The following is a 26227-nucleotide window of genomic DNA, read 5'->3' on the forward strand; positions in this document are numbered from 1 at the left end:
AAGTCAGACTCCGCCTCTTTTTGAACCTCTTTAGCTGAGTAGCATCACAGTGCTAAACTCGGAAGAAAGCACAGCGAATCGGTTCTGATACATAAGTTCACAGATGCAGTCTTGTGCTGATCCACATCACCCTAGGAGTGATGAGGGGAAACATCGCAATCTACTGTACTGTACCCACCCAGAGAAAGCAAGGCGAATTGTGCTCTCTCAGGGCTCCGGCAGCTGATGACAAGCTGCATGACTGGGATTTAAACCAGCAAACTCCCGATCATAGTTGCAGCGCTTTAGACTGCTGGAGCAATCGGTCGGAGCCTGACTGAATCAACATTTTAATGCAATTAATGCATAATACATTTATGCAGAAATCAAAGTAATCCCAAAAGGGTTCACATACTTTTTCTTGCAAGTGTAGTTAGTATTTTAATCTGCTTCAGTGCAGCTGAGATAACCGAGCTAAAAAGTGTCAGAGTCTTAATTTAAACAGAAGGGGACTTTCTACATGTGTAAAAATATAGTCAACAATGACCTCACAGAAACTGTTACACAATATTCTGAGTTTAATCTGGTATGTGGTCAGTGATGCTGGAGGGAGGAGCCGAGTTTAGACACTCTAGACTCTTCCTGAGAAACCAGCAAACAAACCGACCAAACCAGACAGAAGAGACGACGGAGACACACACTTATACACACTTTAGGAAGATCTGACTGAACTCTGATAGATAAGATAGTGGAGTGGACTCTCAGTTTAATTCAGGATGAAGATCCTCCTCGTCTTCACCCTCTACCTGATCTCAGGTCAGTTCCTCTTCTTCAGTTTGGAGACTTTATTTCTGTGTAAATTACTGATTGTTTATTCTTTAATGAGAGATTAGTGAGAATCTTCCCTCTGATTGGCAGGTCCAGTGGGCTGCTTTGATGTGATTGGCTACCCAGGAGGCAGTGTCACAATCTTATGTGAAAACCAACAGTATGGAATGTCTGATAAATATTTTTGCAAAGAGAAAACAAAACATTGTCTCAATACACAAACACAGGAGTCATGGGTTCATAAAGACAGAGTTTCTCTACGTGACTCATCAGGAGTTCTTACAATTTTCTACAGAGATCTGAGTTTAGAAGATTCTGGATTATATGAGTGTGGAGAGGCTGGAAGGTGGAATCACTTTATGAACCTGAGAGTAAAAACAGGTGAAGAACATTAAATATCTGGAATTATGTTTTAAAAGAAATATCCTGGAGCTATCTTTTCATTTCTAACGTGTGGATAAGATAAATGATTGTGTTTGATTGACAGATCCGTGTTGTTTGGGACCAAAGTCTGTGATTGGTTACCTGGGAGAGACCGTCACCATCAGCTGTTCCTATCCAGAGGAGTTTCAGGCTGACTTAAAGTCCTTCAATAAACTGGATGATAAGTATTTACATGAATTTATCAAGACCCCATACTCTCAGAAAGGAAGATTCTCCATCTCTGATAACAGAAGATCTAGAGTTGTCAGTGTGAGAATCAGTGATGTGAGAGAAGATGATGGAGGAGTTTATTACTGTGGAGTGGGGGAGGGAGGAGAATCAGTGAGTTACATCTCTCACTTCTCAAAGATTCATCTACAGGTTTCTGGTAAGATACTTTAAAGTGTTAGTGTTGATTATTTGTTGAAAGACTTGATGTTCAGTTTGTTTCTCTGTTTTTGGTCGAATCTATTCATTAATTCTGTTCAGATTAAACAGGTAAATTTACTGGAAAAGTCAGTGAGGTCACACTTCATCTCTTAAAGGAGTTCAATGCTTAGTTTCTGCATTTTGGCTTTGAAACTGTTGAAGTAAATCGTTATAATCTCAGCTAAGCCAAGCTGCAGTCTCTGTTAGCATTGCGGCTCTAACCCTGCTGTGATTGGCTGTTAGCATCAAGACTAAATCAGCTTTATCCTACCGAGACTGGCTGCAATGCCTAATAAGTTAACAGCTCTAATCCTGTGAGGTGGAGGAACATTTCGTCCTGCACTCTGCTATCTCATGTGCACAGTGTTGTGTGGATGGACATTGTCTTGTCTCATTGGGAGGGGCTAAGTTTCCACAAGGCAAGACTCATACGCAAAGATGTAGCACATCTTAGGTTGTTAAATTTTACTTTTTTTATTTAAAGACTCCAAAGAAACACTCAGACCAAGAACAACTATCTAACCAACACCAGTGACCTACAGGAGAACATCAGCAACACCAGCAGCAGCATCAGTGACCATCTATGCTGAAGAACCTTCCAGTCAGAATTCAGTCACTACCCAGAATTCCCTCTTTCTATATTCTATATTCATGTTAAATGTGTTCTGGAAAAAATGTAAAGCTTTAGGCTTTACACCAGGAACTGGAACAGATGTAGAGTTTGAGGGTAACTGGTTAAACTGGTCATGATCTGCTTTTCTGTCTCTCAGCTCCAGCTTCCTCTGATCCAGGTTCCTCTACCATCATCATCATCTCTGTGAGTATCTGTGTGGTTCTGCTGCTGATTGGAGGATTAACACTGATCTACAAACTGAGATGCTCCAAGACTCAAGGTACTGTTGAATTCTTTGAGAATGTTCATATGGTTCAATTTCATCATCGCATAGCATCATTAAAACATAATTAATGTTAATGTTAATGAATAAAAAAGTACTTTTAATTACCATTTAATGACAAATTACCCACTTCCTGTTCCTGACTGAAAGCAGAGTATTTGGATTTGGACGTTTACTAAACACTAACTGCTGGTTTGCTCAGTCGAGCAGAATGACATTATATACGTTTTCACTGGTCGTATATCCATTCTACATTTGGGTCCCTATCATTACAACTCACTCAGTTTACACTGACTCTCCAACCCAAGGTTGTCGGTTTGAATCCACCTCCATTTGAGTTGCCATGTTACAGTTAGATGCCGAACAACTGAGAAATGCTGTAATAAGTCAGGGGCTGCTATTTCTAGGCAGGCCCTTCAACAGATTCTCCTCCAGGTTTAGAGCACTATATTTATAATATTTAATATTGCTCCATATTTATAACAGCGATAAAGTGTCACTAATGGAATCTCTAATGGAATTACAGTAACTGCTCTATGGTGGATGTACAGTAACAGTGCTCTATATTTCTACTGGAGTTACAGTAACAGTGCTCTATATTTCTACTGGAGATACAGTAACAGTGCTCTATATTTCTACTGGAGTTACAGTAACAGTGCTCTATATTTCTACTGGAGTTACAGTAACAGTGCTCTATATTTCTACTGGAGTTACAGTAACAGTGCTCTATATTTCTACTGGAGTTACAGTAAAACTGCTCTTTACTTCTACTGGAGTTACAGTAAAATTGTGCTATATTTCTACTGGAGTTACAGTAAAATTGTGCTATATTTCTACTGGAGTTACAGTAAAAGAGCTCTATATTTCTACTGGAGTTACAGTAACAGTGCTCTATATTTCTACTGGAGTTACAGTAACAGTGCTCTATATTTCTACTGGAGTTACAGTAAAACTGCTCTTTACTTCTACTGGAGTTACAGTAAAATTGTGCTATATTTCTACTGGAGTTACAGTAAAATTGTGCTATATTTCTACTGGAGTTACAGTAAAATTGTGCTATATTTCTACTGGAGTTACAGTAAAAGAGCTCTATATTTCTACTGGAGTTACAGTAACAGTGCTCTATATTTCTACTGGAGTTACAGTAACAGTGCTCTATATTTCTACTGGAGTTACAGTAAAAGAGCTCTATATTTCTACTGGAGTTACAGTAACAGTGCTCTATATTACTACTGGAGTTACAGTAACAGTGCTCTATATTACTACTGGAGTTACAGTAACAGATCTATATTACTACTGGAGTTACAGTAACAGTGCTCTATATTTCTACTGGAGTTACAGTAACAATCTGTTGTATTTCTACTGGAGATTTGAACTGATGTTTTCTGATGATCTCTTTATACAGACTCTGCCTTCATCGGTCAACCCTTAGGAACCGATGAACAAGTAAGTGAATGGAATTGTTTTTATTAAATAAAATTATACTCTGTGTGCTCTAGAACAGATTTACAAACACATAATAACACATAATATGTATTAAAATTTTGTGGTTACCTTGACTTACAGTGCAACCTAAACATGGTTGAAATTTAATTTCAATTAATTTAGTTTTTAGCTCATTTTTACAGGCAGTAAAGTACATTATTGAAATTATCTGTTATTTTGTATGTGTTTGAATCTAATTTTAGTGTGATTATGAAAATGATCCACCTGGAAATCTTAACATCATAAGAATGGATCCAAACTACCAGAATATGCAACCCAACACCACCAACTCTGATTCTGTCTACCAGAGTCTGGATCCCAGAACCCGAGAACCAGATACAGTTTACCAGAGTCTAAACCCCAAAACCAACCAATCAGATTCAGTCTACCAGAGCCTAAACCCCAACACCAACCAATCAGATTCAGTCTACCAGAGCCTAAACCCCAAAACCAACCAATCAGACTAAGTCTACCAGAGCCTAAACCCCAAAACCAACCAATCAGATTAAGTCTACCAGAGCCTAAACCCAACACCAACCAATCAGATTCAGTCTACCAAAGTCTAAAGCCCAACAGCAAACAATCTGATTGATCCTAAGAGACTCTGGACTCCAACATCAACCAATCAGATTAAGTCTACCAGAGTCAGATTCAGCCTAATCCTTAACATCAATGACTATCTCAACAATTTAATTTCAACTAGAGAACTCTGAATTGTGATGAAGTTTATAAACTGATTGCGTTTAGATTAGGACGAATTGCTAGTTTTATGTTAAATCATCTATATTCAATTAAATCTAAAATAATATGTAGTTGTAATATTGTAATGAAAATGTTAATGTGCTGATTTAAATAATGACCTGTTTTATTTACTGATTTGTTTTAAAATATTATAGTTTTCTCATTTTATAATTTTACATAAATGTTGAAGTTTTGTGTTTTTCTGATGTAGTATTTGATATGTTTGATCTTCAGATCTTTAATAAATCTTTGAACAGTTTTGAGAGGTTTAGTTTTTTTTTCCATTTTATGTGTAATCTTACATCATTGTTGCAGTTTTGTTTTTTCTTTAAAATGCTAATTCTTTAAATTGTTAAGCTTCTTTAAGATATTCTGTCACAAAGTGATGTATAATCTATTGCAATCAATGTAATAATTCTATATATATCTAACGTAATTAAAAAATGATGTATGATGGGCTCCAAGTGGGCCAGCAGACTAAGGCAGTCTGACTTCACTTGTAAAAGAGGAGGCATGTACTAGAAGTATATCAACAACCAAACAGATTCAACAGAAGGAAATAACCCTTTTGCAGAGTCCTGAGCTCCTGAACCCAGTTGAGATGATGTGGCATCATGATCTCAAGAGAGAGATTCACACCAGATATCCCATAATATTATAGCTGACATGAAACAGTTTAGTGAAGAGGAATGATCCAGAATTCCTCCTGACCGTTCTGCAGGTCTGATCTGTAACTACAGGAAATGTTTGATTGAGGTTTTGCTGCCAAAAAAGGATCAACCAGTTATTAAATCCAAAGGTTCACATACTTTTTCCCCCTCACTGTAAATATGTTGTGTTCAATAAAATCATGCTAACATGTAATTGTATTTGTGGTTTTAGTTTAAGCAGACTGTGTTTGTCTATTGTTGTGACTTGTTGAAGATCAGAACACATTTAATGACCAATTTATGCAGAAATCCAAGTATAATCCCAAAGGGTTCTGTCAGGTTAGCAGCAGTAGGGAGGATGTGAGGCAGATGTAAATGCAGATAATATTTATTTACAAGTTTTAAAACAAACAAAATTGAAATAAAATAAAAAAATTACGATGCATTAAGAGTCAGGACTACTGGAATTCACATAGAATAAACCAACAAAAGAAAAATAACAAAGAAACAACAACCTGACCCACGTGGAACATGCACAAGATCAGACAACCACATGCTCAAACACAGGGGCTGAAATACATACAAGGGAGATGGAAAATACCTGGGGTCACTGAAGAGGGGGCTGAGGTACAAATAGAAAAAGGTGGGAACATTAAAGACTTGGGAGGAGATAAGGGGAGAGCCATGTTAGAAACAAAGGAAGGGAAAAACATGGAGGCTGATGAGGGACAGGGCAAGGACATGAGAGTAGCTCCCCCAAATGCACAACTCCTGAGGCACATAAAAAAGGAGCCCTTGAGCACTGGAAAGGAAACAGGGGCCAGCATCACTGCAGCCGGAGCGTTGGATACCGCCATCACTGGAGCAGAAGCAGCAGGTACTGCCATTACTGGAGCAGGAGCGGCAGGTACCACCATCACTGGAGCCGGAGCGTTGGATACTGCCATCACTGGAGCAGAAGCGGCAGTTACTGCCATCACTGGAGCAGGAGTGGCAGGTACCACCATCACTGGAGCTGGAGCGTTGGATACCGCCATCACTGGAGCAGAAGCGTCAGTTACCGCTATCACTGGGGTAGGAGCGGAAGGTACCACCATCACTGGAGCTGGAGCGTTGGATACCGCCATCACTGGAGCAGAAGTGTCAGTTACCGCTATCACTGGGGCAGGAGCGGTAGGTACCACCATCACTGGAGCTGGAGCGTTGGATACCGCCATCACTGGAGCAGAAGCGTCAGTGTTACTTTCCCAATTAAAAGTGTTGTGGTCTAGGGTGAATCAGGAAGTAAACAAAAATAAAAATTGATTGAATAAAGGGACTGGAAGCAGAGATTTAGTAGAAAAGAGAAAACCAGGGATTTTACTGGATGTTTTACACAATTACAAAAGGGTACAATTAAACAAATAGCAAATGAAAGATAAAAAAAACAAGCGTATAACAAAAAAATATTAATAACAATAATAATAATAATAATAATAATAATAATAATCAATAAGCCGTTTCTTCAAACCAAAATGCCTAAGGTGGACTGTGGACGGTGCCAAAGGAAAGAAAATAATACAAGTGCTAAACTACCTAACCCAAAACTAAACTAAACCAAAAATACAATAGTGGCACCCGCCCCTTACCTGGTTACATTGTGTTACCTACGTGATGAATAATGTGAAGGGCCCAACTTATCTGTCCACCAAAGTGCAACAGAGTGGAGGGTGAGGGAGGGAGAACACTCAGACAAACACCTCACTCTCACAGAAACAAACTACCTACTCCACTTTCAGCCAAACATTCACTACTCACAACTATTCACAGGGAACACAGAAACAGACAGAAACAGCTTAAATAATCACAGCTCTCGCAAACACAGGTCTTTCCTCTCAGCTCTCATCTCCCGACTGACGCGACTGAGCTGCGTTATATTTGAAAAGGCCCGCCCCATCCGGTCAGAACATGCAGGTCATTGGCGGGTGAAGATCCAGCGGGGGAAGATCTATTGGGCGGCCAGACGACGCTCCTCCTACTGGGTCCTCCCACCAGAGCTAATCAGCCAATCAGAGACAGGGAAAGAGCGAGAGACAGACAGAGAGAGAGAAACGGGGAGAAAGAGAGAAAAACACTTTCTACGTGCATATGCACGTAACACGCCCCCCCTAAAAAGAGCAACACAGTTTGCGATCAGTTACATAAAAAAAAAAAAATGTTTTTCGTCAGTACTTCCTTTAAACAACAACACCAAGAGAGTGTTAAAAAAAACAATTTCGTTGGTGCTTGTTAAATTTGTGGGAATAATAACAAGTGGGATGAAGGATGCCATCTGGATCTTCTTGAAGAAGAACTGCCCCAGCGCCAACATCACTAGCATCTACCTCCAGCAAAAATGGCTTACTAAAATCAGGAGCCAAAAGTATAGGGGCTTCGGTTAACAAAACCTTCACACTAGTGAAAGCGTGTTCACAAGCAGGAGACCAAACAAAATCCACTTTAGGACTCAGGAGCTTAGTGAGAGGTTCTACCACATCTGAGAAGTTTCTACAAAAACGTCTGTAGTAGCCTGCCATGCCAAGAAACCGACACAAACTACGCCTAGTCTTTGGTGCTGGGAACACATGAATTGCAGCAACTTTTGCCGCCAGAGGGCGCACTTGACCCTTCCCAACCTCCATACCAAGGTATGAAACAGTAACCTGGGCAAACACACATTTAGCTAAGTTCAGTGTCAGAGAAGCATACTTCAATCGGTTAAAAACCTCTCGCAAGGTGGAGACATGAGAGGGCCAATCATGATTGTAAAGTACAGCATCGTCTAAATAAGCGGAGCAGTGTGGAACATCACCTAAAACAGTGTTAATTAGCCACTGAAACGTAGCCGGAGCGTTTTTAAAACCGAACGCCATTACAGTGTACTGTAGGAAATTATCAGGTGTAACGAATGCTGATATCTCCGACGCTTCTGGGGACAAAGGAACCTGCCAATATCCTTTCAGTAAGTCAAGCTTTGTCACAAATTTAGCAGAACCAATGTTATCTATACAGTCATCCATTCGTGGCAATGGATAGGAATCTGGGACTGTAACAGCATTAACCTTTCTGTAGTCGGTACAGAACCTAAAGGTACCATCAGGTTTAGGGATAATTAAACATGGCGAGCTCCAAGGACTCACACTAGGTTTTGCGAAGCCATGTTCCAACAAATACTCTACCTCAGTTTTCATCAGTTCTCTCTTTTTTGCATTAGCATGATATGGGTGCTGCTTAATCGGGCGTTCAAAGGTCACCTTTATGTCGTGACATAACACAGATGTTTGTGAAGGGACATCATTAAACAGCTCAGGGAACTCCTCAACTAAAGAGAGAATGTCTTCTCTTTGACTTTGAGTTAGGTGGCTTAAACTCGTAGGTAGCTCACTTACTGCTTGAGAGTTAGGGACGCGAGCAGTAACAATGCTGGAGGAACGCAACTGCGACGAGTCATCGTCGTCTGACACGTCTTCTGTAGCAGCAACCAAAACCGGCTTCGTGGCATCAGCTGTACTTTCCCTGGTGAGATACAGCTTCAGCATGTTAACATGGCAAACACGAGAACTTTTCCTTCTATCAGGCGTATTAATGAGATAATTTGTGTCACTTAACTTTTTTTTTACAGAATAAGGACCTGAGAAGTGAGCAGAAAGAGAGGAGCCAGGAACAGGCAGGAGAGCGAGCACCTGATCCCCTGGATTAAAACTGCGTGATACAGCACGTTTGTCATGGACTTTTTTCATTTGCTCCTGGGACGACTGTAAAGTCTCCCTTGCTATTTCCCAAGCCTTGTGCAACCTCTCACGGAACGAACTCACATACTCTAAAACTGATTTGGGCTGACCAGCATTGCTGATCTCCATAAGTGATTCCTGCATTACTTTCAAGGGACCACGCAACGTGTGAGCAAACACCAGCTCTGCAGGGCTAAACATTAAAGATTCTTGTACAGCTTCCCGCAAAGCGAACAACATCATTGGAACACCCTCGTCCCACTGTTTACCCGTTTCAAAACAAAATTTTCTCAAAGCTGCTTTGAGTGACTGGTGAAAGTGCTCGAGAGCCCCTTGCGACTCAGGACGATAGGGAGAGGAAACAACGTGCTGCACGTTTAGAGTTTTCATGACCTGACTAAAAACTTTCGACATGAAATTTGTCCCTTGATCTGTTTGGATAATTTTCGGCAGCCCAAAGGTAGAGAAAAACTTGATCAGAGCACGAATAATCACTGGCGCTGTAATTTTTCTGAGGGGAATCGCCTCAGGAAAGCACGTAGCTGTGCACATAATTGTCAAAAGAAACTCATTACCCATTTTAGACTTTGGCAACGGACCAACACAGTCTACCAGCACCCTCTCAAAAGGTTCTGTCATAACGGGAATTGGACAAAGAGGAGCTGGGGGAACCACCTGATTAGGCTTCCCGGTGCACTGACACACATGACAAGTACGGCAATACTCCACAACATCTTGCTTAAGTGATGGCCAAAAAAAATATTTCAGAACACGGTTGTACGTCTTGGTTATCCCTAAGTGTCCCGACCACGGCGCATCATGAGCTATGCTTAATATGTGTCTTCTATAAGCAAGGGGGACGATAACCTGGTAGTATGTGTGGAGCTCGGGGTTTTTGTGCGCGCTCCATTTACGCATCAAAAGTCCGTTGTCAAGATAACACACAGTCCTGTCTGAATCACTATTATCCTCAACAGCCTTCTCAAAATATTTTCTTAAAGACGGATCGTCTTTCTGAGCCTTCATAAGTGACTCCCGACTAAGACCACAATCCAGTAACTCACTTAGCTCAACTTTCTGTTTCGCAGGGAAACCCTCAGCTAAGAGTGCATCAGCGACCTCATCCGTTACATCACGAGCTAAAAAGGTATCAGCCAGCTCAACATCTCCAAACTTGCGCGCCTGGGCGCGAGTAACCACACAAGCAGGGAAAACATTAGGTTCTTCTCTCTCGCACACATCAGAACTACATAAAACGGGCGAATCTAAAATCTCTAAAATTGGGAACACTTTCCCACCAGCGAGATCATTGCCCAGAATTACGGTAATGCCATCCACAGGTAACGCATCACATACAGCAAACCTGAACAGTCCAGAAAGCAGATCAGAAGACAGACACACAGTGTGCAACGGCAGTTTCACATACTCATTGCCCAAGCCTTTACAGACAGCATATGATCCACAAAAAGAATCCATTCCAAACAGCAAAGTTTTTGCTAAAATAAGGGACTGCGCAGCACCAGTATCTCTCAAGATGTTAACCGGGACCGCAGGTTCACCTGCCTTTAAGCTAACTTCACCACGTGAAATGAATGGGCTATAACACGAGTCCGGTAAAGAGTTAACATACTCACTCACCAGTACAGAGCTACGATCCACAAGCGCTACAGGCTTAGCTGGTCCATCAACACGCTTACTCCCCATCTTTTTCTTAAGGGCAAGGCAGTTACCAGCTATGTGACCTATTTTGTGGCAATAATAACATTCTCTGTCGACATGAGAGCGAGGCGGAGAACCAGCACCGCGAACAACTTTAGCTCCCCCACCAGAAACGTTTACAGCCTGCGGAGCGACAGGTTTAAAAGTCTGCTTATGGGTCAGAACAAACTCATCTGCAAAAACGGCAGCCTGAGATACAGTTGGCACCGTACGTTCATTTAAGTACACTACTACTCGTTCTGGTAGACAATTTTTAAACTCCTCTAGGAGGATTAACTCACGCAGAGAATTAAAACTGTCAACCTTACAAGCGCTGCACCACTTATCAAAAAGGACCGACTTTTCTCTGATAAACTCTACGTGCGTTTGAGATGCTTGTTTACGGAGGCTCCTAAAGTGCTGTCTATAAGCCTCGGGGACTAATTCATAAGCACGCATAATAGCAGCCTTAACTACATCATATTGAAGACTATCTTCAAGAGAAAGAGCTGAACAAACCTCCTGAGCCTTCCCAACTAACTTACACTGGAGTAAGAGAGTCCAAACCCCTTTTGGCCATCCCAACATAACAGCGAGCCTCTCAAAAACGCCAAAATAGGTGTCTACTTCTGATTCTCTGAAAGGAGGAACCAGGGCCACATATTTACTGATATCAAACAACGGAGAAGATGACACAGTGGGGGTGGAGCTTAAGCTAGACTGCACAGTGGGGGTGGAGCCTACGGTGGACGGGACTGGGTTAGACGGGGCAGCAACGCTCGCAGCGCTTGCTTGAGCGAGCGCGAGTGGCTGACTGAGCTGGACTGAGGCGAGTTCCCTCGTCTTCAAATCCAGTTCGCGGAGCCGTATCTCACGCTCATTCTCCAACTCCAACTTACGAACGGCCAACCGAAACTCGTGGTCAAGCTGACGCGCCTCAGTTCTCTCCTTCACCTCCAACTGGAGACGAGCTAGGCGAAAGTCAAAAGGACCCTCCGCCTCGGAGGGCGGGGATTCAGGGTCATAGGGAGGAAGAACAGCCCTTACCTCACTTTCTGCCGCCGCTGATGGAGTTACCGGTTCATCTGGCCCGTCCGAGCTGTCCAGACCTCCCAAGTGCGGGAGGCCCTCGTCAACCACTGCGCTAACCTCCACAGAAGAGGACGCCTCACCAGTAGTGTCTGCCACGGGCTGTACAGAAACCAAACCCACATCAATTAAATATTGTGTCACTAAATTCCGAATGTCTTTCTTAAACATTGCTCTGGTAACAGTAAGTTTAAAGTGGCCAGCTATTTGAAGCAACTCATCCTTTTTGCAAGATTCTAAAACAACTAAACTAGGGGACTCAAGGAAAGCCTGCACATCAAAGGAACCCATCTTACAAAAAAAAAAAAAAAGTACCAAAAATCAACAAATGTCCAAAAAAAAAACTACCTCTTACACAAAATCACCCTACTTCCAGCCACATTTAATACAGTATTCAATACAAGAGATGAAATATGTAAAAAGAAAAAAAAATCAATATTAATGAATCAATTAAGAATTAATTAATTAATAGCCAATCAATTAATTTATCCCGGACGAGCCCCCAATTGTTACGTTCCCAATTAAAAGTGTTGTGGTCTAGGGTGAATCAGGAAGTAAACAAAAATAAAAATTGATTGAATAAAGGGACTGGAAGCAGAGATTTAGTAGAAAAGAGAAAACCAGGGATTTTACTGGATGTTTTACACAATTACAAAAGGGTACAATTAAACAAATAGCAAATGAAAGATAAAAAAAAACAAGCGTATAACAAAAAAATATTATTAATAATAATAATAATAATAATAATAATCAATAAGCCGTTTCTTCAAACCAAAATGCCTAAGGTGGACTGTGGACAGTGCCAAAGGAAAGAAAATAATACAAGTGCTAAACTACCTAACCCAAAACTAAACTAAACCAAAAATACAATAGTGGCACCGGCCCCTTACCTGGTGTGTCTAGACATTGTGTTACCTACGTGATGAATAATGTGAAGGGCCCAACTTATCTGTCCACCAAAGTGCAACAGAGTGGAGGGTGAGGGAGGGAGAACACTCAGACAAACACCTCACTCTCACAGAAACAAACTACCTACTCCACTTTCAGCCAAACATTCACTACTCACAACTATTCACAGGAAACACAGAAACAGACAGAAACAGCTTAAATAATCACAGCTCTCGCAAACACAGGTCTTTCCTCTCAGCTCTCATCTCCCGACTGACGCGACTGAGCTGCGTTATATTTGAAAAGGCCCGCCCCATCCGGTCAGAACATGCAGGTCATTGGCGGGTGAAGATCCAGCGGGGGAAGATCTATTGGGCGGCCAGACGACGCTCCTCCTACTGGGTCCTCCCACCAGACCTAATCAGCCAATCAGAGACAGGGAAAGAGCGAGAGACAGACAGAGAGAGAGAAACGGGGAGAAAGAGAGAAAAACACTTTCTACGTGCATATGCACGTAACAGTCAGTTACCGCTATCACTGGTGCAGGAGCGGAAGGTACCCCCATCACTGGAGCTGGAGCGTTGGATACCGCCATCACTGGAGCAGAAGCAGCAGGTACTGCCATTACTGGAGCAGGAGCGGCAGGTACCACCATCACTGGAGCCGGAGCGTTGGATACTGCCATCACTGGAGCAGAAGCGGCAGTTACTGCCATCACTGGAGCAGGAGTGGCAAGTACCACCATCACTGGAGCAGGAGTGGAAACAGGAGCCACTATCCCTGGGGCAGGAGCGGGAAAAGGTGCCGCCATCACTGGAGCAGGAGCGGAAACAGGAGCCACCATCACTGGAACTGGAGCGGAAACAGGAGCCGCCATCACTGGGGCAGAGCAAAAACAGGAGCCACCATCACTGGGGCAGCAGCGGAAACAGGAGCCACCATCACTGGAGCAGGAGCGGAAACAGGAGCCGCCATCACTGGAGTAGGAGCGGAAACAGGAGCCGCCATCACTGGAGCAGGTGGTGAAACAGGAGCCTCATCACTGAGGCAGGAGCGGAAACAGGAGTCTCCATCACTGGAGAAGGAGCGGAAACAGGAGCAGACATCACTGGGGCAGCAGCAGAAACAGGAGCCGCTTTCACTGGAGCATGAGTGGAAACAGGAGCCGCCATCACTGGAGCAGGTGGTGAAACAGGAGCCGCAATCACTGGAGCAGGAGTGGCAGGTACCGCTGTCACTGGGACAGGGACAGTGGGTACCGCTATGACCAGGACAGGAGTGCAAACAGGAACCGCCATCACTTGGGCAGGAGTAGAAACAGGAGCCGCCATCACTGGGGCAAGAGTGGAAACAGGACTTGTTCTCACTGAAGCAGGAGCGGAAACAGAGACCACCATCACTTGGGCAGGAGCGGAAACAGGAGTCTCCATCACTGGAGTAGGAGCGGAAACAGGAGCCACCATCACTGGAGCAGGAGCGGTGGGGAAACAGGATCCGCCATCACTGGGGCAGGAGCGGAAACAGGAACCGCCATCACTGGAGAAGGAGCGGAAACAGGAGCCGGCGTCACTGGGGCAGGAGCGAAAACAGGAACCGCCATCACTGGAGCAGGAGCGGCAGGTAATGCTGTCACTGGGACAGGAGCACTGGGTACCGCTATTACTAGGGCAGGAGCGGAAACAGGAACCGCCATCACTTGGGCAGGAGTAGAAACAGGAGCCGCCATCACTGGGGCAAGAGTGGAAACAGGACTTGTTCTCACTGAAGCAGGAGCGGAAACAGAGACCACCATCACTTGGGCAGGAGCGGAAACAGGAGTCTCCATCACTGGAGTAGGAGCGGAAACAGGAGCCACCATCACTGGAGCAGGAGCGGTGGGGAAACAGGAACCGCCATCACTTGGGCAGGAGTAGAAACAGGAGCCGCCATCACTGGAGCAGGAGCGGCAGGTAACGCTGTCACTGGGACAGGAGCACTGGGTACCGCTATTACTAGGGCAGGAGCGGAAACAGGAACCGCCATCACTTGGGCAGGAGTAGAAACAGGAGCCGCCATCACTGGGGCAAGAGTGGAAACAGGACTTGTTCTCACTGAAGCAGGAGCGGAAACAGGGACCACCATCACTTGGGCAGGAGCGGAAACAGGAGCCGGCGTCACTGGAGCAGGAGCGGTGGGGAAACAAGATCCGCCATCACTGGGGCAGGAGCGGAAACAGGAACCGCCATCACTGGAGAAGGAGCAGAAACAGGAGCCGGCGTCACTGGGGCAGGAGCGGAAAAAGGAGCCGGCGTCACTGGGGCAGGAGCAAAAACAGGAACCGCCATCACTGGGGCAGGAGCGGAAACAGGAGCCGGCGTCACTGGGGCAGGAGCGAAAACAGGAACCGCCATCACTGGGGCAGGAGCGGAAACAGGAGCCGGCGTCAATGGGGCAGGAGCGAAAACAGGAACCGCCATCACTGGGGCAGGAGCGAAAACAGGAACCGCCATCACTGGGGCAGGAGCAGACACAGGAACCACCATCACTGGAGCAGGAGCGAAAACAGGAACCGCCATCACTGGGGCAGGAGCGGAAACAGGAGCCGCCATCACTGGAGCAGGAGCGGAAACTGGATGGGAACAGCTGGGACAGCAAGAGCTGGGAGCAAGGACATGAAAGGTTCACATACTTTTTCTTGCAACTGTAGTTAGTAGTTCAACCTGCTTTAGTTTACTCAGTGCAGCAAGATAACCAATCTAAAAAGTGTCTGAGTCTTAATTTAAACAGTCTTTCAACATGTGGAAAAATATAGTCAACAATGACCTCACAGAAAATATTACACAATATCCTGAGTTTAATCTGGTTTGTGGTCAGTGGTGCTGGAGGGAGGAGCCGAGTTTAGACACTTTAGACTCTTCCTGAGAAACCAGCAAATAAACCAACCAAACCAGACAGAAGAGACGACGGAGACACACACTTATACACACTTTAGGAAGATCTGACTGAACTCTGATAGATAAGATAGTGGAGTGGACTCTCAGTTTAATTCAGGATGAAGATCCTCCTCGTCTTCACCCTCTACCTGATCTCAGGTCAGTTCCTCTTCTTCAGTTTGGAGACTTTATTTCTGTGTAAATTACTGATGGTATATTCTTTAATGAGAGATTAGTGAGAATCTTCACTCTGATTGGCAGGTCCAGTGGGCTGCTTTGATGTGATTGGCTACGCAGGAGGCATGGTCACAATCTTATGTAAAAACCAACAGTATGGAATGTCTGATAAATATTTTTGTAATAAAAAAGCAGAGCAGTGTATCCGAGTAAATACACAGAACCCATCGATTCATAAAGACAGAGTTTCTCTTCATGAGTCTTCTGGAGTTCTGACAGTTTTCTACAGAGATCTGAGTTTAGAAGATTCTGGATTATATGAGTGTGGAGAGATTGGAAGGTGGAGTCACTTTATGAACCTGAGAGTAAAAACAGGTAAAGAACATTAAATATCTGGAATTATGTTTTAAAAGAAATATCCTGGAGCTATCTTTTCATTTCTAAAGTGTGGATAAGATAAATTATTGTGTTTGATTGACAGATCCGTGTCGTTTGGGACCAAAGACTGTGATTGGTCATCTGGGAGAGACCGTCACCATCAACTGTTCCTATCCCGAGGAGTTTCAGACTGACTACAAGTCTTTTGATAAACTGGATGATAAGTATTTACATGAATTGATCAAGACCCCAGACTCTCAGAAAGGAAGATTCTCCATTTCTGATAACAGAAGATCTAGAGTTATCAGTGTGAGAATCAGTGATGTGAGAGAAGATGATGAAGGAGTTTATTACAATGGAGTGGGGACTGGAGGAAATTTAGTGAGTTACATCTCTCACTTCTCAAAGATTCATCTACAGGTTTCTGGTAAGATATTTTAAAGTGTTAGTGCTGATGAATTGTTGAAAGACTTGATGTTCATTTTGTATCTGCTTTTGGTCAACTCTGTCATTAAGTCTGTTTAGATTTAACAGTAAAGTCAGTAGTCACACTTCATGTCTTAAAGGAGTTCTGTGCTTAGTTTCTGCATTTTGGCTCTGAAACTGTTGAGGTAAATCATTAGCATCACAGATAAACCTGGCTGCAGTCTCTGTTAGCATTGATGCTCTAATTCTGCTGCGATTGGCTGTTAGCATCAGGACTACATCAGCTTTATCCTACAGAGACTGGCTGCAATACCTAATCAGATCACAGCTGTTATCTTGTGAGATCTGCACTCTGCTATCTCAGATGCTCAGTGTTGTGTGGGCAGACATTGCCTTGTCTCATTGGGAGGGGCTAAGTTTTCACAAGGCGAGACTAACATGCACCGATTTAGCACATTTTAGGTTGTAAAATTTTATTTTTCTTGATTCAAAGACTCCAAAGAAACTCTCAGACCAAGAACAACTATCCAACCAACACCAGTGACCTACAGAAGAGCCTCAGCAGCACCAACAGTGACCATCTCTGCTGAAGAACCTTCCAGTAAGAGGAAGTGGAAGAGATGTGGATCTAGAAGGTTACTGGTTAAACTGGTCATGATCTGTTCTTTCTGTCTCTCAGCTCCAGGTTCCTCTGATCCAGGTTTCCCCACCATCATCATCATCCCTGTGAGTATCTGTGTGGTTCTGCTGCTGATTGGAGGATTAATACTGATCTTCTACAAGCGGAGATACTCCAAGACTCGAGGTACTGTAATCTCTCTGTCTCTTATGATCATTGGGTAGATCACCAGGTTTTTGATGACGATGTTGCGTAAAAAGTAGTGCTGTCAAGCGATAAATGAAAAATCTAATATATTGCATGCTTTGTGATTTAAATAATCTAAATTGATCTAAATGGAATGCATGTATATTTAAGAGCAGAAGATCAATGAATGACTAACTCACATTAAACCCGAACGAAACATTTATTGACAGTCCCTTCCACTTCCAAAAAAACATAAAATTCAAATATTCCTGAAATATACTAAATGAATAAAGTAAGACAATCAAATATTTCAGTTTTGTGTTATTTACCACAATTTACCACACTGTTCATCCTTTTCTTTGATCATAGTTTTATTGTTAATAAATCATACCATTTCCTTTAGGTGGGAGCTTTCTGCCTACGACAAAAGAGAAATCTGGATCTAATCAAATTTCACAATCTGTCAAGAAATTCAAGGGCTTAGATCTTCCAAAACATAGATAGTGGGCAGGTAGAGCTACTATACCCCATCTTTCATTTCAATAATTTCATGTACCAACAGCCAGTTCCTCACTTCCTACACTTCTTAGAGTTCAATGCCATCATCTTTTTTTGTACTATGTTGCCGCTTCAGGTTCAGTTATTTTGTTTGTGTAATTATGTTTCTTTGAATAATGTTTGACGTTATTTGAGAGCCCTACAAAAAATCTTGATCCAAATTCTCATTTCTATGTGTAGATACAGAACCTTCTTGTATGAGATGTTTCTTTAATATTCATTGATTTTTCAATCTACATGATGTTGTTGATGATGTTTGAGTTTATGTAAAATTTTGTGATCCACAGGCTCCTTCTCTTCAGCAAACCAGCCAATGATGATGGGGAACACCAATGAAGTGAGTACCTGTGTGAGGATGAATGTACAAGTGCTTCTATGTTCTCTTGTTGTGTAGATCTTCCTGATTTTTAACTCTGTCCTCAGATTTCTCACTCTGCATCTGACTATGAGGAGATAAGATACACCGGAACATCTCCACAATCTGAAGCTACTCCACTTTACTATACTGTACAGCAAACCCCCATCCACACCGTCTACGCTCTGGCCCAACTACCCACCACTTCTGATCCTCCAAGCACTGAGTTATCTTTTGTTCCATTACCAAGAACCTCCTCTGATCCTCCGAACACTGAGTACTCTATTGTTCCATTACCAAGAACCTCATCTGATCCTCCAAACACTGAGTACTCTATTGTTCCATTACCAAGAACCTCCTATGATCCTCCAAACACTGTTTACACCCTTGCCCAATTACCCACAATCCCTGTTGATCTTAACAGTCCAGGTTACAGCTGATGTGTAACCTGCTAACCAGCTGAACTAGTTGTAAATTCAAGATGGCGTTGTTTTATTCAACATAAAAATTGTTGTTTTGTCTCCTTTTTTTAAAGAATAGCCTCCTGTTTTGTTAGCAACACTGTAATTACGTTGTAAGTAATCATCAGCATTAGCAGTTTTTGTGCTCAAATTCTTCTTGTGCTGATTATATTGTTTTATAATTTATAAATAAGATAATAATTTATAAATAATTTATAAAAAGAGTCTTACTCTATTTACAAATGCTTTAAAAATGGCAAAATATTCAGTCATTGCTCTGTAAATGTTATAATAACTTTTATTTTTTCTTTATTAATTCACTGTATTGTCTGTATTGCTGTGTTTGGTGATGTGAGGTTTGGATGGATTTGAGCTGCTCGGTCATGTAAACTCTCTTCATTCCATGAGTCTCTTTACACTCTAATGTTCTTGATCTAATCTGAAGCTACATGACGTTTGGAGGTGTTAAGTGATGTAGTGACTGCAGAGTGAATATTTTTGGCAGTTTAGTCAAAAAAGTGTATGTATATCTTTTTATTGCATTGTTTGAAATGTTTCGAGCAATTTCGTTTGATGGCTGCAGGTTTATCTTTAAAGTATGTATATAATTTTAAACGCTGAGCTTCTTTAATAAACTTTTTACAGTTGTATCACAAACTTCTGTGGATGAAATCTTTATTTCTAGCAATTAAATTATATATTTAATCAGTGAAGTTGTTCTGAGAAAAAAACACTGGAGCAAAATTAGTTTTATTATAAAAAACAGTATCTCCAGCACTCATTTAAAGGGGCAGTATACCCATAACTCAGTAGTACTTCCTACAACAGTAGACAATAGTTAGTAGATTAACCTGCTTCAGTGTAAGTCAGTGCAGCTGAGATAACCTAGATAAAAAGTGTCTGAGTCTTAATTTAAACAGTTGGGGATTTTCAACATGTGTAAAAATACAGTAAACACTGATTTCACAGAAACCGTTACACAATATTCTGAGTTTAATCTGGTTTGTGGTTAGTGATGCTGGAGGGAGGAGCCGAGTTTAGACACTCTAGACTCTTCCTGAGAAACCAGCAAACAAACCAACCAAACCAGCCAGAGAATACAGAGAAACACACACTTATACACACTTCAGGAAGATCTGACTGAACTCTGAAAGATAAGATAGTGGAGTGGACTCTCAGTTTAATTCAGGATGAAGATCCTCCTCGTCTTCACCCTCTACCTGATCTCAGGTCAGTTCCTCTACTTCAGTTTGGAGACTTTATTTCTGTGTAAATTACAGTAAATTAGAGATTAGTGAAAATCTTCACTCTGATTGGCAGGTCCTGTGGGCTGCATTGATGTTATTGGCTACCCCGGAGGCAGTGTCTCCATTTTCTGTGAAGACCAAAAGTATGGAATATCGGAAAAATATTTTTGCAAACAGAGAACAAATCATTGTCTCAATGTACGAATTCAGAACTCATGGATTCATAAAGACAGAATTTCTTTACATGACTATCCTGGAGTTCTTCAAGTGTTCTACAGAGATCTGAGTTTAGAAGATGCTGGATTATATCAGTGTGGAGAGACTGGAAGGTGGAGTCACTTTGTAAACCTGAGAGTAAAAACAGGTGAATACCATTACATTTCTTGAATTATGTTTTTAATAAATTACATATATATCACATATTCAGTGGATACCTTGTCCTTTGTCTTATATGGAAATGATAAATCATTGTGTTTGATTGACAGACCCATGCTGCCTGGGACGAAAGACTGTGATTGGTTACCTGGGAGAGACCGTCACCATCAACTGTTCCTATCCAGAGGAATTCAAGAGAAACACCAAGACCTTCAACAAACTGGAGAATAAGTCAATAAATGAAGTGATTCAAACCTCTGAGTTTCATAAAGGCAGATTCTCCATCTCTGATGACAGAAAATCTAGAGTTTTCAGTGTGAGAATCAGAGACGTGAGAGAAGATGATGGGGCAGTATATTCCTGTGCTGTTTTGACTGGACAAGAGTCAGTGAGTTACAACTTCTACTTTCCAGTGATTCATCTACAGGTTTCTGGTAAGATACCTCAAAGTATTATGATACTATTATATTAAAGAAAGTTTCTTGATACCCTAAAAGAAGTTTCCTATAGTCAAGCCATCAATCCTGCTCTGTACAGCTTGATTTAGGGCATGTCAGTGTATCTTTGCTATCGTAATGAAGGGAAAAGTACACTTTGTACGACTCAAAATGTGCTAAAGGCATGTACTAATTCCCTTATCAATCATGGGTGTGGTTAATTTTGGGCGTTAAGTGAAATAAAACAATCAGAGTTTCTCTTACTCATCATTCCCTTAAAAAGTCAGGTGAGCTCTACCAAGCCCAAGCCCAATGGTCTTCTTTTTGCACCATCACTTCCACCTGAACGTTTCATCCTGCACTCTGCCATTTTGCATGCATATAGTGTGTTTGCCAGGAACTGGAACAGATGGGAAGCTGGAGGGTAACTGACTGGTCATGATCTGTTCTTTCTGTCTCTCAGCTCGAGGTTCCTCTACCATCATCATCTCTGTCAGTATCTGTCTGGTTCTGCTGCTGATTGGAGGACTAACACTGATCTTCTACAAACGGAGATGCTCCAGAAATGAAGGTACTTTTGTAACTTTACACTGATTCATTAATCATTAATATATCTTTAGAAAAGGGTCTGAAATGTTTTAACATAAAGAGTTAAAGCTTTTAGCTTAAGGTGGAATCTCAAATGTTCGAGATTGATTTTTTCAGACCAGTTATTAAACAAGTAACACCAAATTTGTGGATTAGAAATAAGGTATCAGATAATAAAAAACACCTTGATTGGTGACTTGAAATGCTTATTTTGAGTTCAAATCACTTTAAATGAGGTAAAAATTCTAGATTCTAGATGCTGATTAAGGTAGTTGTTTCTAAAATACACAAAGTAATTTCAGTGTACAATTTATTACTGGTAATCACGATAATGCAGCAGTTCCTATTGTTCCTAAAAATATGCAGATAATAAAATAGAAAAATGTATATTCAGCTCAAATTTCCAAAGACTTAATAGATAATTTAACCCTACTTTAAATGAGCAGCAAGAATGTAAAATATTACAACCTTGAATTGAATGAATGGATTCTAATTTACAACTTTGAGTCTGGACCTGTCATGCTAATAAAGACCACAAGTATATTTGAAACTCCTGCTTTTTCTAGATAAAAGAAGCTCTGTAATGGTTTCTTACAGTTCTATCATACCACAGACGGTTGATGGTTTCTGTCTTTTAGCAGATTCTCCAATCCCCAGTAGACGATCAGGAAGAAACGTAATTGTAAGTGTAAAAATTATGAGTTCTTAAGGGTTCTTGGTCCCGACCCACAATATGTTTTGATCTAATCATACTATTTGTTGATCATAAAATGGTTTATTTTACTAGTTATTTCTTCTTCAGGTTTATGAAAACAATTTACCAGGACACCCGAACATCAGGATGATTCCAAACTACCAGAACCGGGTACCCAACACCAACCAATCTGATTCAGTCTATCAGAGCCTGGATTTGAGAAACACAGTTCCACATTCAGACTACCATTCTCTAAATCTCAACACCCATCAGATTCACTCGGTGAGAGCCTAAATCCCAATACCAACCAATCAGATTCAGTTGGTGAGAGCCTAAATCTAAATACCAACCAATCAGAATCAGTCTGTGAGAGTCTAAATCTCAATACCAACCAATCAGATTCAGTTTGTGAGGGCGTGAAGCCCAATACCAACCAATCAGATTTAGTCTACAAGATCTTAAATCTCAATACCAACCAATCAGATTCAGTGTGTGAGAGCCTAAATCCCAATACCAACCAATCAGATTCAGTTTGTGAGGGCGTGAAGCCCAATACCAACCAATCAGATTTAGTCTACAAGATCTTAAATCTCAATACCAACCAATCAGATTCAGTCTGTGAGAGCCTAAACCCCAATACCAACCAATCAGATTCAGTGTGTGAGAGCCTAAATCCCAATACCAATCAAACAGATACAGTCTGTGAGAGCCTAAATCCCAATACCAACCAATCAGATTCAGTCGGTGAGAGCCTAAATCTCAATACCAACCAATCAGTTTCAGTCTGTGAGAGCCTAAACCCCAATACCAACCAATCAGTTTCAGTCTGTGAGAGCCTAAATCCCAAGACCAACCACTATTAGAATCTAAGCATCTGAAATAACAAATCAAAACCAATATAGAAAACCTAAAACCTTAAAAACTTCAAAGAAATTAAGTAAATTATATCTGATTCTGCTTACAATGAAGAACATTATTTTTCTGGTTTTATACTCCGATTGCTTGATAGCTTGAATTATTTTACCCTGCAGTAGAGAATTTGTGAGAAATGTAAAGGCAGCTGTGATATTGAAACTTGCAATTCTCTGACATGCGAAATATCAAAGAACATGGGAATAGTCACCTGGCCTTACTATGAGCACACTGACTAGTGTTCAACCTCATTCACAAGATAACACCTCACGAAATACACAGGTTTGGGCATTCTTAAGCCATACCCTGCAATATTTTTCATACTGCAACACTGTGATATTTGGCATGTCACTGCATAATGGGAATTGTGACATATTTTTTCTTTGCAAATCTTTATATTTATTAATACTTTTTGCTTTTGTCTTGTATTTGTTAATTTGAATCCTTGTTTTAGTGTCATTATTTTCAAATATAAACAATTTTCCTCATTCTTCTGTTAAAATTATAGAGCATTTACTTATTTACCAATGCCAATATATACAGCCACAGCAACACATATAACTAAATAATTTCCATTCATTAAATTTAACAGCTAAAATAAATGAGCCCTGGTTGTGCTACATACTGAGCTCGAAGCTGTAAATAAATGGAAGTATTAATCAAAGCAAACTAAGGTGTCTGGGTATTCATTTGAATTTTTCGTAGTGTTTTAAAATACTTTCGATAACAATTGTTCCTTCTGAAATGCTTTTCTGGTGAGCTCCTGTTTACATTCCTCTCCTGTCTCTCTTTCACACTCGGCATGACTGTGGTTTCTGTTCTCGTTTTTCCGCCCGTTCTTGGGCTCCTTATCTCCTTATTAGGGCGTTTTTTTTCCAGCTGTATCCCAATTAACTAGCCAGGGCAGCGGTAGTGTATTGGAACACGACTCTGACAACACGGGTTCGATCCCGCATGAGGAGCGGTCTGTTTATTTATTTATTTTTCCTTTCTTCTTGGGTTGAGATCAACTGTTCTGCAATTAGGTTCAGTAAAAACTATTGGCACAAATGTCTAGTTTTTATATCTATTTTCAATCCTGCAGAATAGGGTTGATTTCTGATTTAAAATTATTAAGAGTAAAGAGTATTTTATTGATCTAAGGGTGAGCCGTCAACTTTGCACTGTGCATTTTTATTTAGGGTGTCTCAGTGTGCCTTTGCTATCGTAACAGCAGGAAAAGTACACTTTTTCACAACTGGGAAAGCACAAAAGGCATGTACGAATTCTCTTAATTAATTATGGGCGTGTTTTGGGTGTATAAATAAACCACTTGCCATTCCCTTTAAGAGCCAGGTGAGCTTGGACTTTGGCAGATTGCTATTTTAACGGCGCATAGACACAGAGGCAACCTGAAACTTTGCAGAACATGTTTAAAGATGAAGACATGTTTTAACTATTTATCCATAAGAAAATTGCATTTGCAAGTATATTTTAACAATATTTAAAATAGATTTCTTTATGTGTCCACACTATCGAAATCTTATATTTGATAAAATCCAATATTTTCACTTTTTTTTCTAAATATCTATTCTTTTTGAGAAGACCTTGTTCTATAAATGGGCTACAGGTGTAGGTGAAACAAATCCCTTTATCTTTGCAGTGAAAAAAGTTATTTATATTCTGAAAGTTTTAGAGCTTTGGAGAAATTCTCCTACAGAACAGTTGGAGACACTGAGTGTTTATTCTGTATATTAATCTCTTAATAATTTTAGATTAGTTTTAAGAGGAATCAACCCCAAATTCTTCATGATTAAAAATAGACACAAAAACTAGACAATCGTAACAAAATTAAAAGTTTGGAGGACATGAAATGATTCGTGTTTAGGGAAGTATTGATTTTAAAAAGTAAAAAGTTCAGGAAAGCACCAATTTTATGATTTTTATTTATTATATTTTGACAGTTGCAGATTTACGTCAATATTTTTTAAAATATTTTCTTTTAGAATTACAGTTAAGATAACATCTTTATATGTAATTCTTAAAGACAAATCCTCAAGATATAGCTGTGTAATAGCAGGTTTTAATCGGTTGGGCTCTATTAATCCACAGAATCCATTTGGGCTCCTTTACTCTTTTTAGTATTTGATGTTCTTATAATTGAAAACTGTTTAGGACCCTTTATTTTTTACATTTACACAATGTTGCACAACCAAAGGGTATTTTTCCTCCATATATAGTTTATGTGGTTATCTCTGGCTAGTGGAAAATTGCTCAACACTCCTAAACTGTAAGAAATGATGTCAAAAGTTTCTAATAATGGTTTGAGGTCGGTGATGCTGATGGGAGGAGCTGGGGATGATGAGCAACTCCAAATCTTACCAGCAAAAACAGGAACCAACCAAACCAGAGACGAAGACACAGAGAAGAAGACACATCCCAAGCAGAAGCTGAAGATTATCTCAAGATGAAGATCCTCCTCATCCTCCTCATCTACATCCCCAACCTGATCTCAGGTAGAAACAAGTGAAATTTAATTCAATTCTAGTTTAATTATATTTAGAAGTGAAAGAATCTTTAGGAATTTTTAAAGAGAGATTAGTGAGAATCTTCACTTCTGATTGGCAGGTCCAGTGGACTGCTTTGATGTGATTGGCTTTCCAGGAGGTGGTGTTTTTATCTTCTGTAAAGACCGACAGTATGGATGGGGTAGTAAATATTTTTGTCAGATGATGAAGAGGCAGTGTACCCCTGTACGAACCGAGAACACCTGGATTCATAAAGAGAGATTTTCTCTATACGACTCTCTTAAAGTTCTTACAGTGTTGTTCAGAGATCTGAGATTAGAAGATGCTGGATTATATCGGTGTGGAGAGACTGGAAGGTGGAGCCATGCTGTGAACCTGAGAGTGAAAACAGGTAAGAAACAGTAAATTTTAATAAAACATTTTTTAAATTATTTTGAATTATGTTTGAGAGCACAAAATTTTAGACATGAGAAGATATTTAAATCAAAGCCAGCCGGTTCGGTTCATATCGCGGTTCTTGGGCCACGGTATCGGTTCGGT

At 41.0% G+C, this 26227-nt stretch overlaps 1 protein-coding gene across 2 annotated transcripts; it reads left to right on the forward strand.

Annotated features, from left to right (window-relative positions):
- The first annotated feature begins 560 nt into the window (after window positions 1-560).
- On the forward strand, window positions 561-19000 carry LOC103030703 (uncharacterized). 2 transcript variants are annotated; one of them, XM_049469645.1, is made up of 6 exons: window positions 561-795; window positions 16029-16319; window positions 16426-16749; window positions 17428-17553; window positions 18399-18448; window positions 18535-19000. In XM_049469645.1, exons 1-6 carry the CDS (start codon window positions 756-758, stop codon window positions 18904-18906), a joined length of 1203 nt encoding a protein of 400 aa, XP_049325602.1. In that variant the 5' UTR covers window positions 561-755; the 3' UTR covers window positions 18907-19000. The 2 variants fall into 2 exon arrangements, with proteins under 2 accessions (XP_049325602.1, XP_049325601.1); XM_049469644.1 differs by lacking the exon at window positions 561-795 and adding an exon at window positions 15727-15926.
- The last annotated feature ends 7227 nt before the right edge of the window (window positions 19001-26227 follow it).

The sequence above is a fragment of the Astyanax mexicanus genome, chromosome 21 (genome assembly GCF_023375975.1).
Source record: "Astyanax mexicanus isolate ESR-SI-001 chromosome 21, AstMex3_surface, whole genome shotgun sequence".
In the NCBI taxonomy this organism is placed as follows: domain Eukaryota; kingdom Metazoa; phylum Chordata; class Actinopteri; order Characiformes; family Acestrorhamphidae; genus Astyanax; species Astyanax mexicanus.